General features: G+C 42.0%; 1 protein-coding gene across 1 annotated transcript in view; it reads right to left on the reverse strand.

Moving 5' to 3' along the window:
- Window positions 1-891: 891 nt before the first annotated feature.
- HUS1 (HUS1 checkpoint clamp component) overlaps window positions 892-13649 on the reverse strand; it is a 29811-nt gene continuing 17053 nt past the window's right edge. Inside the window, exons 7-8 of the mRNA XM_019939623.3 lie at window positions 2452-2571; window positions 892-1282 (exon numbers count right to left, since the gene is read on the reverse strand). Of these exons, the coding sequence (XP_019795182.1) occupies window positions 1200-1282; window positions 2452-2571 (203 nt within the window). The 3' untranslated portion in view covers window positions 892-1199. The remainder of the gene's footprint in view (window positions 1283-2451; window positions 2572-13649) is intronic.

Consider the following 13649-nt stretch of genomic DNA (forward strand, 5'->3'; position numbering starts at 1 on the left):
TTCATTGTACGTAATGAGTTTTAAATTTTATCACCGCAACTGGAATTAGTTTGCTATAAGCCACAGAAAGGAGAGAGGCTTCAAAATTCAAATAATATCCTGATTCTGATTTTAAAGTGTTAGCTTAACAGAATATTACATCCCATTGGAACTAACATTAGTGAGCACTGGAAGTCATCCAAATACACTGGTTTTTACCAAACAATAGGAAAAACACATAAAATAATTTTTCAATTTTGCTGATGTTCCATTTCTTCCTCTTATCCTAAGCAACTGCCTCATTTCTCAGTTCTGCAGTGTGATGCTGAGATGGTGTTTATGATGTCCACCCACACAGGACAAGCGCAACTCAATCATGACAGGAATTATGATGCAGGATGCCTTTGGGAGGAGAAGAATGCAGGCCTGCCAGGACCTGCACCAGCTGTGACGTCCAAACACAAATGTGGGTCCTCACTGACTACTGACCCTGACCGAAGTCTCGTTTGCTTCTCCCCTTTCCAGAATGGCAGACTCAATGCACTGTGGAAGAAAGAACTGTGAGATGACAACTGAGACCACACCGGCCTCAGGGAGACACTGGGAGCTGGGGCAGCGGGACCACCTCACGGCACCACAGGGGCCAACTCCAGTGTCCATGGGCGTCATGACAAGGCCGCACCAAGTGCAGCCCGACCCCAAGATGCTCTGCGGGGTCCGCTCTGTGGGACAGAGGTGGCAGGAGGGCCGTCCTCACCTTCTTGAGCTCCAAGCACACGGAAACTTAAGTGCCCCAGGTCTGTTCCCACAGTGACATGCTGAGCTGGAGACAGTGCCTTGGGGAAAAGTGCCAGGCTCAGCAAACATTATCTTTGCCAGTTTTGATTACTACACCAATTTGAAACACAGGAGGATTTTTACAACTTTAATAAGAAAGTTTAAAGTATGAATAAATAAATTTTAACTTTTGTTTTCAACGTCTTAAAGGCAAAACAAAGCAGACATAATAAAGAAATAATATGAAGAAATGTTTATCCAACTGTGTTTCATTAATTCATTAATTCAATTTCTAGTTAAAATATTATAGAAGGGGAAAAAAAGTAAAAATACATAGGATTTCACTGCTGTTGGGACAGAGACAAATGACTTAGAACACATCACCCTACGGCCTCTTCAGGTCCAGACCAAAGTCCCTGAGCTCCCCGATCCCATAGGTGGGGTTACGACAACGCTGGGATGAAATACTGCAGGGAGACGTCTTCATGGAGCAGGTCAAAATGAACAATCTTGTTCTTCACAATATCTAGGCAGAGAGGAAATCCATTACCATCGAGACCCATTCCGCACACACACTTTCAACCCTGAACACTGTAGCAGTTTCTCCCCCAAGCCTCTCCTGGAGCACCCAGGCCCTCCCAAGGTGACTGGTCTCAACTGGCCCAGCCAATGCCAAACCAGGGGCCTGGCCCAGGCTGGCTCACCTGCTGCCGAGGAACAGGCCAAGGTCTCCAAGGAAAAACCCACAGGGCAGACTTCCCAGAAGCCACATGTACCCAAGTCACCATCCTTCCAGGAAAAAAGCAGCTTCCCATCAGCAGGTGCCCTGAGTGTGCTGAGAAGAGCCAAGCATGCAGGGCCTTGTTAGAGAGCAGAAGGCAGCCTGCAAGGGCAGGCACCATGCAGCCTAAGGTGAGCACCGAGGCATGGGGCCCAAGACCAAAAAGAGAAGCCAGACAAGAGGAAGAGGAGTGGCCGCAGCATGAAAGCAGCCCAGCTGCCAGGGCCATACCACCGAGGGCAGGAGCTGCAGGGGGAGCCATGGGGAAGGCCACACCTGAGGAAAGCTGGCTGAAGCTAGAACGAGCCAGGCAGCAGGAGAAAGGCAAACAAAGAGCACATGCCCAGGCTGCTGAGAGACCAGTCCCAAGAGAATGGGAGGTTGGGAAGGGACACAGGGGACCAGCAGAAGGACACTTCAGAAGACATGCTGCACACACAGAGGTGGTGGTGGAGACTGAGGGCGGCGGGGAGAGCTCCCCAGAGGCGGGCAGCAGAGCCAACCACTGTTAAAAGTCAGGAGTCAAGAGGAAGCACAGATGGCAAGACACTGGACTACTGCAACAAGTCAGGCTCAGACACAGGAAGGAAAGAAATGCTTTGAGATGGAAACTTAAATCCAAGCCCAGCGGTATCAGAGACTCCACATACGTAAGGTTAGAGGAACACAGCAAGACTGGGCTGGACGTCCCTGCCCACATGCAGCTTCTCTCCAGGTGCAGACTCACACATGATGCCAGGCAAAGCAGCCCACACCCATTGGCCGGGAAAACCCAAATACCCGACTACCCCAGAAAACTGGAGTCCACCAGTGACCGAGCTGTTCCCTGCATTTACGAAACTGCACACAACGCTTAAGACTACAGCTGATGAAAGTACTTGAAGTGTGAAAAACGAATCAAAATGCAAACTTACTGCATGTGGCCTTTGTAGGATTTACTTGTTGTCCAGCAAGGAACTGTAGGAGCTTCCTAATGTCTATGTGCACTTCAGCCATTTGCTCTGAGTTTCTATCTTGAGAAGCATTTTCAGAAGCTAAAATGACAGAATATTTTAAGATACAATTATCTTCAAGTGGAACAGGGAACCCAGAGATCGTACGATGACTGTTTATCAATAAATCATTTAAATAAATGATTTACATGACCACTCACTTTAGCAGCCTAGAGAAATACTGCATGATATAAATGCAATCACTCACTAAACAAACATTTATTAAGTACTGACTCTTTTAAGGAAGAGGAATTCCCTGGCGGTCCAGTGGTTAGGACTCCATGCTTTCACTGCTGAGGGCCAGGGTTCAATCCCTGGTCAGGGAACTAAGATCCCACAAGAGTCACAGCCCCACAAAAATACTACGCTAATGTAAAGGGAATCTTTGATTATAGGGACCTGAAATATGACCCAATCTCCTTCTTAAGGTCAAAGAAAACAGTTTCTCTTAGAAACATATACAGGACTTCCCAGGTGGTCCAGTGGTTAGGACTCTGCACTTTCACTGCTGAGGGCCCATGTTCAATCCCCGGTCAGGGAACTAAGATCTCGCATACCTCATGGCATGGCCAAATAAACCCCCCCCCCCCAAAAAAAAGACCATATACACCTAAAGCAAGGCCTCTCATTATAAAGTGGAATGAATGGGAAGAAAACATCCTTTCATCTCTGGGAAGGTATCAAAGACCCTCTTTGTTACTTACTAAAATAAACAAAATGAGGAACACCAAAATAAGTCATTTCATACAACTGTTGTCAAAGCTTTATTCACATGGATTTCACTTTGCTCCAGAAGCATGCCCATCACTATGAAGTAAAATTCCCTCACAATGGTAAGCTACAACGTGTCTCTAATAAGCAAACTTGTAGTAACGAATTTTAATTCTAAAAGTGGCAGGAGCCTTACTAGATCTACTTTGGAACACACGAGTGACTAAAACGGCCTTCACAGAGCGAGCACCGTCCCCAGGGCCTCTGCCTCGCTCCCTGCTGGAGCTTCCCTCCCACAGCCTGCCCACCACCGTGAGCTCCACAGCACAGGACTCTGATTCCTGAGCCAATCCGCTCAACCACCCCTCATCCACCGCTTGCTGAACTGATTCCTAGTCCCTTACCACCTTGTATGGGACAAGAAAGTTGATGACGCACGAAAAGCTAATATTTGCTAATATAGTTCTGTAAGTACCAAAGAGAGTAAAGTAGGAAAAGTGGGTGGGGTTGGAGACAAGATAGTGGAGTAGGACTTGAGCTCACCTCCTTACCTCCTCTCATGAAAACACCAAAATCACAACTAACTGCTGAAAAACCATCAACAGAAAAAGAATGGAACCTACCAAAATGATATTCTACATCCAAGGACAAAGAAAAAGCCGCAAGGAGATGGTAGGAGGGGCACATTCACAATACAATCAAATCCTACACCAGCTGGGTGGGTGACACACAAACTGGAAAATAACTATTATCGCAGAGGTTCTCCCAGAGGAGGGAGAATTCTGAGCCCCACATCAGGCTCCCCAGCCTGGGGGCCCAGCATCGGGAGGAGGAGCCCCCAGAGCACCTGGCTTTGAAGGCCAGCGGGGCTTGAGTGCAAGAGCTCCACAGGACTGGGGAAACAGAGACTCCATCCTTGAAGGGTGCACACATAGTCTCATGCACACCGGGACCCAGGGAAAACTGCAGTGACTTCATATCAGCCTGGGCCAGACCTACCCGCTGGTCTTGGAGGGTCTCCCGAGGAAGTGGGGGGTGGCTGTGGCTCACTTTTGTGAGCGAGAAAGAGAAAGAGAAAAGGACACTGGTGGCAGAGGTAACACTGAGTACTCATCGGCGTGAGCTCTCCTGGAGGCAGCCTTCTTGACACCAAGACCCGGCCCCACCCAACAGCCTTAGGCTCCAGTGCTGGGACACCTCAGCACAAACAAGCAACAGGATGGGGGGATGGCCCCGCCCATCAGCAGACAGGCTGCCTAGTCATCTTAAGTCAACAGCCGCCTCCAAACACGCCCCTCCACAAGTCCCTGCGCACCAGATGGACAAGACCCAGCTCCACTTGATAGTGGGCAAGCACCAATCCCTCCCACCAGGAAACCTGCACAAGCCTCTAGACCAGCTTCACCCACCAGGGGGCAGAAATCAGAAGCAAGAGGAACTACAATCCGCAGCCTGTGGGATCGCAAACACAAAAAGTTAGACAAAATGGGACAAGCAGAGGAATATGTTCCAGATGAAGGAACAAGATAAAACCCCAGAAGAACAACTACGTTAAGTGGAGATAGACAATCTACCTGAAAAAGAAATCAGAGTAGTGACAGTAAAGATGTTTCAAGATCTCTGAAAAAGAATGGCGGCACACACCGAGAAGAGACAAGAAATGTTTAACAAACAGCTAAAAAATATAAACAACAGAGTAGAACAATTCAATAACTGAAATGAAAAATACACTAGAAGGAACCAATAGCAGAATAAATGAGGCAGAAGAACAGATAAGTGAACTGGGAGACAGAATGGTGGGAAATCACTGCTGCACAAGAGAATAAAGAAAAAAGAATGAAAAGAAATGAGGACAATTTAAGAGACCTCTGGGACAACGTTAAAAACACCAACATTCCCATTATAAGTGTCCCAGAAGGAGAAGAGAGAGAGAAAGGGTCTGAGAAAGTATTTGAAGAGATAATAGCTGAAAACTTCCCTAACCTGGGAAAGGAAATAGTCACCCAAGTCCAGGAAGTGCAGAGTCTCATACAAGACAAACCCAAGGAGGAACTTGCTGAGACACACTGTAATCAAATTGACAGAAATAAAAGACAAAGAAAAAAATATTAAAAGCAATAAGGGAAAAGCAACAAATAACATACAAGGGAATCCCCATAAGGTTATCAGTTTATTTCTCACCAGAAACTCTGCAGCCCAGAAGGGAGTGGCACAATATATTTCAAGTGATGAAAAGGAAAACCTATAACCAAGAATACCCAGCAAGGCTCTTGTTCAGATTCAGTGGAGAAATCAAAAGCTTTACAGACAAGCAAAAGCTAAAAGAATTCAGCATCACCAAACCAGCTTTGCAACAAATGCTAAGTGAAGTTCTCTAGGCGAAAAAGAAAAGGTCACAACTAGAAACGAGAAAATGAGGAATGGTAAAGCTCGCTGGTAAAGGCAAGCATACAGTAAAAGTAGGAAATCATCCACACACAAATATGACATGAAAACCAGCAATCGTGAGAAGACAAGAGTACAGTTTTGTATATATGTAGCCTGCCATATCAAAACATCATGGGAACTGCAAACCAAAAATCTACAATACATATACACACAAAAAAGAAAAAGGAATCCAAACACAACACTAAGGGCAGCCATCAAATCACATAAGAACAAAAGAGGAAGGGAAGGAAAAAAACCTACAAAAACAAACACAAAACAATTAACAAAATGGCAATAGGAACATACATACCAGTAATTACCTTGAATGTAAATGGATTAAATGCTCCAATTAAAAGACTTAGACTGGCTGAATGGATATGAAAACAAGCAAATAGAGAAAGAACAAACAAAACCCAAAGTTAGTAGAAGGAAAGAAATCATAAAGATCACAGCACAAATAAATGAACTACAGATGAAGGAAGTAGAAAAGATCAATGAAACTAAAAGCTGGTTCTTTGAAAAGATAAACAAAAGTGATAAACCTTTAGCCAAACTCATCAAGAAAAAAAGGGAGAGGATCCAAATCAATAATATTAGAAATGGAAAAGGAGAAGTTACAACAGACACCAAAGAAATACAAAGGATCATAAGAGACTACTACAAGCAACTATACGCCAATAAAATGGACCACCTAGAAGAAATGGAAAAATTCTTAGAAAGGTACCATGTCCCAAGACTGAACCAGGAAGAAACAGAAAATATGAACAGACTAATCAGGAGTACTGAATTTGAAACTGTGACTAAAAATCTTCCAATGAACAAAAGTCCAGGACCACAGGTGTGTTCTATCAAACACAGAGAGGAGGAGAGTTAACACCTATTCTTCTGAAACTCTTCCAAAAATTTGCAAAGGAAGGAACACTCCCAAGCTCATTCTATGAGGCCACCATTACCCTGATAGCAAAACCAAAGATACCAAAAAAAGAAAATTACAGGCCAATATCACTGATGAACATAGACACAAAAATCCTCAGCAAAATACTAGCAAAAAGAATCCAAAAACACATTAAAAGGATCATACACTATGACCAAGTGGGATTTATCCCAGGGATGCAAAGAATTTTCAATATCCGCAAAACAATCAGTGTGATATACCACATTAACAAAAAATAAAGAAACCATATGACCATCCCAACATGCATCAACAGATGCAGAAAAAGCTTTTGACAAAATTCAACACCATTTATGATAAAAACTCTCCAGAAAGTGGGCACAGAGGAAACCTACCTTAACATAATAAAGGCCATATATGACAAACCCACAGCTAACATCATAGTCAACGGTGAAAAGCTGACAGCATTTCCTCTAAGATCAGGAACAAGATACGGATGTCCACTTCTGCCACGTTTTTTCAACATACTTTCGGAAGACCTAGCCAGAACAATCAGAGAAGAAAAAGAAATAAAAGGAATCCAAATTGGAAAAAAAGTAAAACTGTCACTGTTTGCATATGACATGATTCTATACATAGAAAATCCTAAAGATGCTACCAGAAAACTACTAGAGCTCATCAATGAATTCAGTAAAGTTGCAGGACACAAGATTTTTAATACACAGAAATCTGTTGCATTTCTACACATTAACAACGAAAGATCAGAAAGAAAAATTAAGGAAACAATCCCATTTATCATTGCATCAAAAAGAATAAAATACCTAGGAATAAACCTACCTAAGGAGGCAAAGACCTGCACTCCAAAAACTATAAGACGTTGATGAAAGAAATCAGAGATGACACAAACAGAAAAATATACCATGCTCCTGGACTGGAAGAACCAAAATGACTATACCACCTAAGGCAATCTACAGACTCAATGCAATCCCCATCAAATTACCAATGACATTTTTCACAGAACTAGAACAAAACATTTTAAAATTTGGATGGGAACAAATAAGACCCCAAATAGCCAAAGCAATCTTGAGAAAGAAAAATGGACCTGGCGGAATCAGGCTCTCTGACTTCAGACTATAGTACAAAGCTACAGTCATCAAAACAGTAAGGTACTGCCACAAAAACAGAAATACAGATCAATGGAAGAGGATGGAAAATCCAGAAATAAACCCACATACCTGTGGTTAATTAATCTTTTATAAAGAATCCCAAAATATACAATGGAGAAAAGACAGTCTCTTCGATAAGTGCTGCTGGGAAAACTGGACAACCACGTGTAAAAGAATGAAATTAGGACACTCCCTAAAACAGGAGTGAATAGGTGAAGGGGATGGATAAACCAGGAGTTTGGGATTAATGTATATAAACCAGTATATATAAAATAAATGACAAGGACCTACTGTATAGCAAGGAAACTACACTCAGTACTCTGTAATAACCCATATGGGAAAAGAATCAGAAAAAGAATATATGTGTGTGTGTGTGTGTGTGTATACACACACACACACACACACACACATATAACTGAATCACTCTGCCATACACCTGAAACTAACACAACATTGTAAGGCAACTATATTCCAACAATTAAAAAAAAAAATGAGAGGGCTCACGCCAAGGAGTACTTCCCAGAACTTCTCCTCTCAATGGCTTTGTCCCCACGGTGAGCCACAGCCACCCCCTGCCTCTGCAGGAGACCCTCCAACATTAGCAGGTGATTTGCTATTATAAATAATGTAACAGGGAGAGGACTGGGGTTGGCAGCGTGAACACAGCCTGCACAGGGTTAGTGCACCACGGCTAGCCCGGAGGGAGTCTGGGGAAAAGTCTGGATCTGCCAAAGAGACAAGAGACTTTTGCTTCCCTCTTTGTTTCCTGGTGTGTGAGGAGAGAGGATTAAGAGCGCTGCTTAAAGGAGCTCCAGAGAGGGGAGTGAACTGCAGCTAACAGCGCGGACCCCCGAGACGGGCATGAGACGCTAAGGCTGCTGCTGCCGCCACCAAGAAGCCTGTATGCGAGCACAGGTCACTATCCACACCTCCCTTCCGGGTAGCCTGTGCACCCCACCACTGCCAGGGTCCCAGGATCCAGGGACAACTTCCGGGGGATAATGCATGGCGCGCCTAAGGCTGGTACAACGTCAAGCCGGCCTCTGCCGCTACAGGCTCGCCCTGCATCATGTCCCTCCCATTCCCCGGCCTCAGTGAGCCACAGACCCTGAATCAGCTGCTCCTTTAACCCCGTCCTGTCTGAGCGAAGAACAGACGCCCTCTGGCAACCTACACGCAGAGGCGGGGCCAAATACAAAGCTGAGCCCCGGGAGCTGTGCAAACAAAGAAGAGAAAGGGAAATCTCTCCCAGCAGCCTCAGGAGCAGCTGATTAAATCTCCACAATCAACTTGATGTACCTGCATCTGTGGAATACCTGAACAGACAACGAATCATCCCAAATTGAGGAGGTGGACTTTGAGAGCAAGATTTATTATTATTTCCCCTTTTCCTCTTTTTGTGAGTGTGTATGTGTATGCTTCTGTGTGAGATTTTCTCTGTATACCTTTGCTTTCACCATCTGTCTTAGGGTTCTATCCGTCGGGGTTGTTTTTGCTTTGTTTTTATTTACTTTTTAAAAAAATTTTTTTCTTAATTTTTATTTTTTATTTTAATAACTTTATTTTATTTTATCCTACTTTATTTTATTGTCCCCTTCCTTCCTTCCTTCTTTCCTTCTTTCTTTCTACTTTTTCTCCCTTTTATTCTGAGCCATGTGGATGAAAGGCTCTTGGTGCTGCAGCCAGGAGTCAGTGCTGTTCCTCTGATGTGGGAGGGCCAACTTCAGGACACTGGTCCACAAAAGACCTCCCAGCTCCACGTAATATCAAATGGCAAAAATCTCCCAGAGATCTCCATCTCAACAACAACACCCAGCTTCACTCAACGACCAGCAAGCTACAGCGCTGGACACCCTATGCCAAACAACTAGCAAGACAGGAACACAACCCCACCCATTAGCAGAGAGGCTGCCTAAAATCATAATAAGTCCACAGACACCCCAAAACACACCACCAGACGTGGACCTGCCCACCAGAAAGACAAGATCCAGCCTCATCCAACAGAACACAGGTACTAGTCCCCTCCACCAGGAAGCCTACACAACCCACTGAACCAACTTTAGCCACTGGGGACAGACACCAAAAACAACGGAAACTACGAACCTGCAGCCTGCAAAAAGGAGACCCCAAACACAGTAAGATAAGCAAAATGAGGGACAGAAAAACACATAGCAGATGAAGGAGCAAGATAAAAACCCACCAGACCTAACAAAGGAAGAGGAAATAGGCAGTCTACCTGAAAAAGAATTCAGAATAATGATAGTAAAGATGATCCAAAATATTGGAAATAGAATGGAGAAAATGCAAGAAACATTTAACAAGGACATATAAGAACTAAAGATGAAACAAGCAACAATGAACAAGACAATAAAAGAAATAAAAAATACTCTGGAAGGGATCAATAGCAGAATAACTGAGGCAGAAGAACAGATAAGTGATCTGGAAGATAAAATAGTGGAAATAACTACTGCAGAGCAGAATAAAGAAAAAAGAATGAAAAGAACCGAGGACAGTCTCAGAGACCTCTGGGACAACATTAAACGTACCAACATTTGAATTATAGGGGTTCCAGAAGAAGAAGAGAAAAAGAAAGGGACTGAGAAAATATTTGAAGAGATTTTAGTTGAAAACTTCCCTAATATGGGAAAGGAAATAGTTAATCAAGTCTAAGAAGCATAGAGAGTCCCATATAGGATAAGTCTAAAAAGAAACACACCAAGACACATATTAATCAAACTGTCAAAAAGTAAATACAAAGAAAACATATTAAAAGCAGCAAGGGAAAAACAAATAACACACAAGGGAATACCCATAAGGTTAACAGCTGATCTTTCAGCAGAAACTCTGCAAGCCAGAAGGGACTGGCAGGACATATTTAAAGTGATGAAGGAGAAAAACCTACAACCAATATTACTCTACCCAGCAAGGATTTCATTCAGATTTGATGGAGAAATTAAAATCTTTACAGACAAGCAAAAGCTGAGAGTTCAGCACCACCAAACGAGATTTACAACAAATGCTAAAGGATCTTCTCTAGGCAAGAAACACAAGAGAAGGAAAAAGACCTACAATAACAAACCCAAAATAATTAAGAAAATGGGAATAGGAACGTACATATCGATAATTACCTTACATGTAAATGGATTAAATGCTCCCACCAAAAGACACAGACTGGCTGAATGTATACAAAAACAAGACCCATATATATGCTGTGTACAAGAGACACACGACAGACCTAGAGACACCTACAGACTGAAAGTGAGGGGATGGAAAAAGATATTCCATGCAAATGGAAACCAAAACAAAGCTGGAGTAGCAATTCTCATATCAGACAAAACAGACTTTAAAATAAAGACTATTAGAAGAGACACAGAAGGACACTACATAATGATCAAGGGATCGATCCAAGAAGAAGATAAAGCAACTGTAAATATTTATGCACCCAACATAGGAGCACCTCAATACATAAGAAAAATACTAACAGCCAAAAAAGGGGAAATCGACAGTAACACAATCATAGTAGGGGATTTTAACACCCCACTTTCACCAATGGACAGATCATCCAAAATGAAAATAAATAAGGAAACACAAGCTTTAAATGATACATTAAACAAGATGGACTTAATTGATATTTATAGGACATTCCATCCAAAAACAACAGAACACACATTTTTCTTAAGTGCTCATGGAACATTCTCCAGGATAGATCATATCTTGGGTCACAAATCAAGCCTTTGTAAATTTAAGAAAATTGAAATTGTATCAAGTATCTTTTCCGACCACAACGCTATGAGAATAGATATCAATTACAAGAAAAGATCTGTAAAAAATACAAACACACGGAGGCTAAACAATACACTACTTAATAACGAAGTGATCACTGAAGAAATCAAAAAATACCTAGAAACAAATGACAATGGAGACAGGATGAGCCAAAACCTATGGGATGCAGCAAAAGCAATTCTAAGAGGGAAGTGTATAGCAATACAATCCTACATTAAGAAACAGGAAACATCTTGAATAAACAACCTAACCTTGCAACTAAAGCAATTAGAGAAAGAAGAACAAAAAACACCCCCCAAAGTTAGCAGAAAGAAAGAAATCATAAAGATCAGATCAGAAATAAATGAAAAAGAAATGAAGGAAACAATAGCAAAGATCAATAAAACTAAAAGCTGGTTCCTTGAGAAGATAAACAAAATTGATAAAACATTAGCCAGACTCATCAAGAAAAAAAGGGAGAAGACAAATCAATAGAATTAGAAATGAAAAAGGAGAAGTAACAACTGACACTGCAGAAATACAAAGGATCGTGAGAGATTACTACAAGCAACTCTATGCCAATAAAATGGACAACCTGGAAGAAATGGACAAATTCTTAGAAATGCACAACGCTGCCAAGACTGAATCAGGAAGAAATAGAAAATACGAACAGACCAATCACAAGCACTGAAATTGCAACTATGATTAAAAATCTTCCAACAAACAAAAGCCCAGGACCACATGGCTTTACAGGCGAATTCTATCAAACATTTAGAGAAGAGCTAACACCTATCCTTCTCAAACTCTTCCAAAATATAGCAGAGGGAGGAACACTCCCAAACTCATTCTACCAGGCCACCATCACCCTGATACCAAAACCAGACAAGGATGTCACAAAGAAAGAAAATTACAGGCCAATATCACTGATGAACATAGATGCAAAAATCCTCAACAAAATACTAGCAAACAGAATCCCATAGCACATTAAGAGGATCATACACCATGATCAAGTGGGGTTTATTCCAGGAATGCAAGGATTTTTCAATATACGCAAATCAATCAATGTTATACACCATACTAACAAATTGAAGGAGAAAAACCATATGGTCATCTCAATAGATGCATAGAAAGCTTTCGACAAAATTCAACACCCATTTATGATAAAAACCCTCCAGAAAGTAGGCATAAAGGGAACTTTGCTCAACATAATAAAGGCCATACATGACAAAACCACAGCCAACATCGTCCTCAATGGTGAAAAATGGTGAAACCATTTCCTGTAAGATCAGGAACAAGAGACAAGGTTGCCCACTCTCACCACTCTTATTCAACATAGTTTTGGAAGTTATAGCCACAGCAATCAGAGAATAAAAGGAATTAAAAGGAATCCAAATCAGAAAAGAAGAAGTAAAGCTGTCACTGTTTGCAGATGACATGATACTATACACAGAGAATCCTAAAAATGCTACCAGAAAACTACTACAGCTAATCATTGAATTTGGTAAAGTAGCAGGATACAAAATTAATGCACAGAAATCTCTGGCATTCCTATACACTAATGATGAAAAATCTGAACGTGAAATCAAGAAAACACTCCCATTTACCACTGCAACAAAAACAATAAAATATCTAGGAATAAACTGACCTAAGGAGACAAAAGACCTGTATGCAGAAAATTATAAGACATTGATGAAAGAAATTCAAGATGATACAAATAGATGGAGAGATATACCATGTTCTTGGATTAGAAGAATGAACATTGTGAAAGTGACTCTACTACCCAAAGCAATGTACAGAGTCAATGCAATCCCTATCAAACTACCACTGGCATTTTTCACAAAACTAGAACAAAAAATTTCACAATTTGTATGGAAACACAACAAAACCCATATAGCCAAAGCAATCTTGAGAATGAAAAACGGAGCTGGAGGAATCAGGGTCCTTGACTTCAGACTATACTACAAAGCTACAGTAATCAAGACAGTATGGTACTGGCACAAAAACAGAAATATTGATCAACGGAACAGGATAGAAAGCCCAGAGATAAACCCACGCACATATTGTCACCTTATCGTTGATAAAGGAGGCCAAAATGTACAGTGGAGAAAGGACAGCCTCTTCAATAAGTGGTGCTGGGAAAACTGGACAGGTACATGTAAAAG

This window comes from Tursiops truncatus, chromosome 9 (genome assembly GCF_011762595.2).
Source record: "Tursiops truncatus isolate mTurTru1 chromosome 9, mTurTru1.mat.Y, whole genome shotgun sequence".
Classification (NCBI taxonomy): Eukaryota; Metazoa; Chordata; class Mammalia; order Artiodactyla; family Delphinidae; genus Tursiops; species Tursiops truncatus.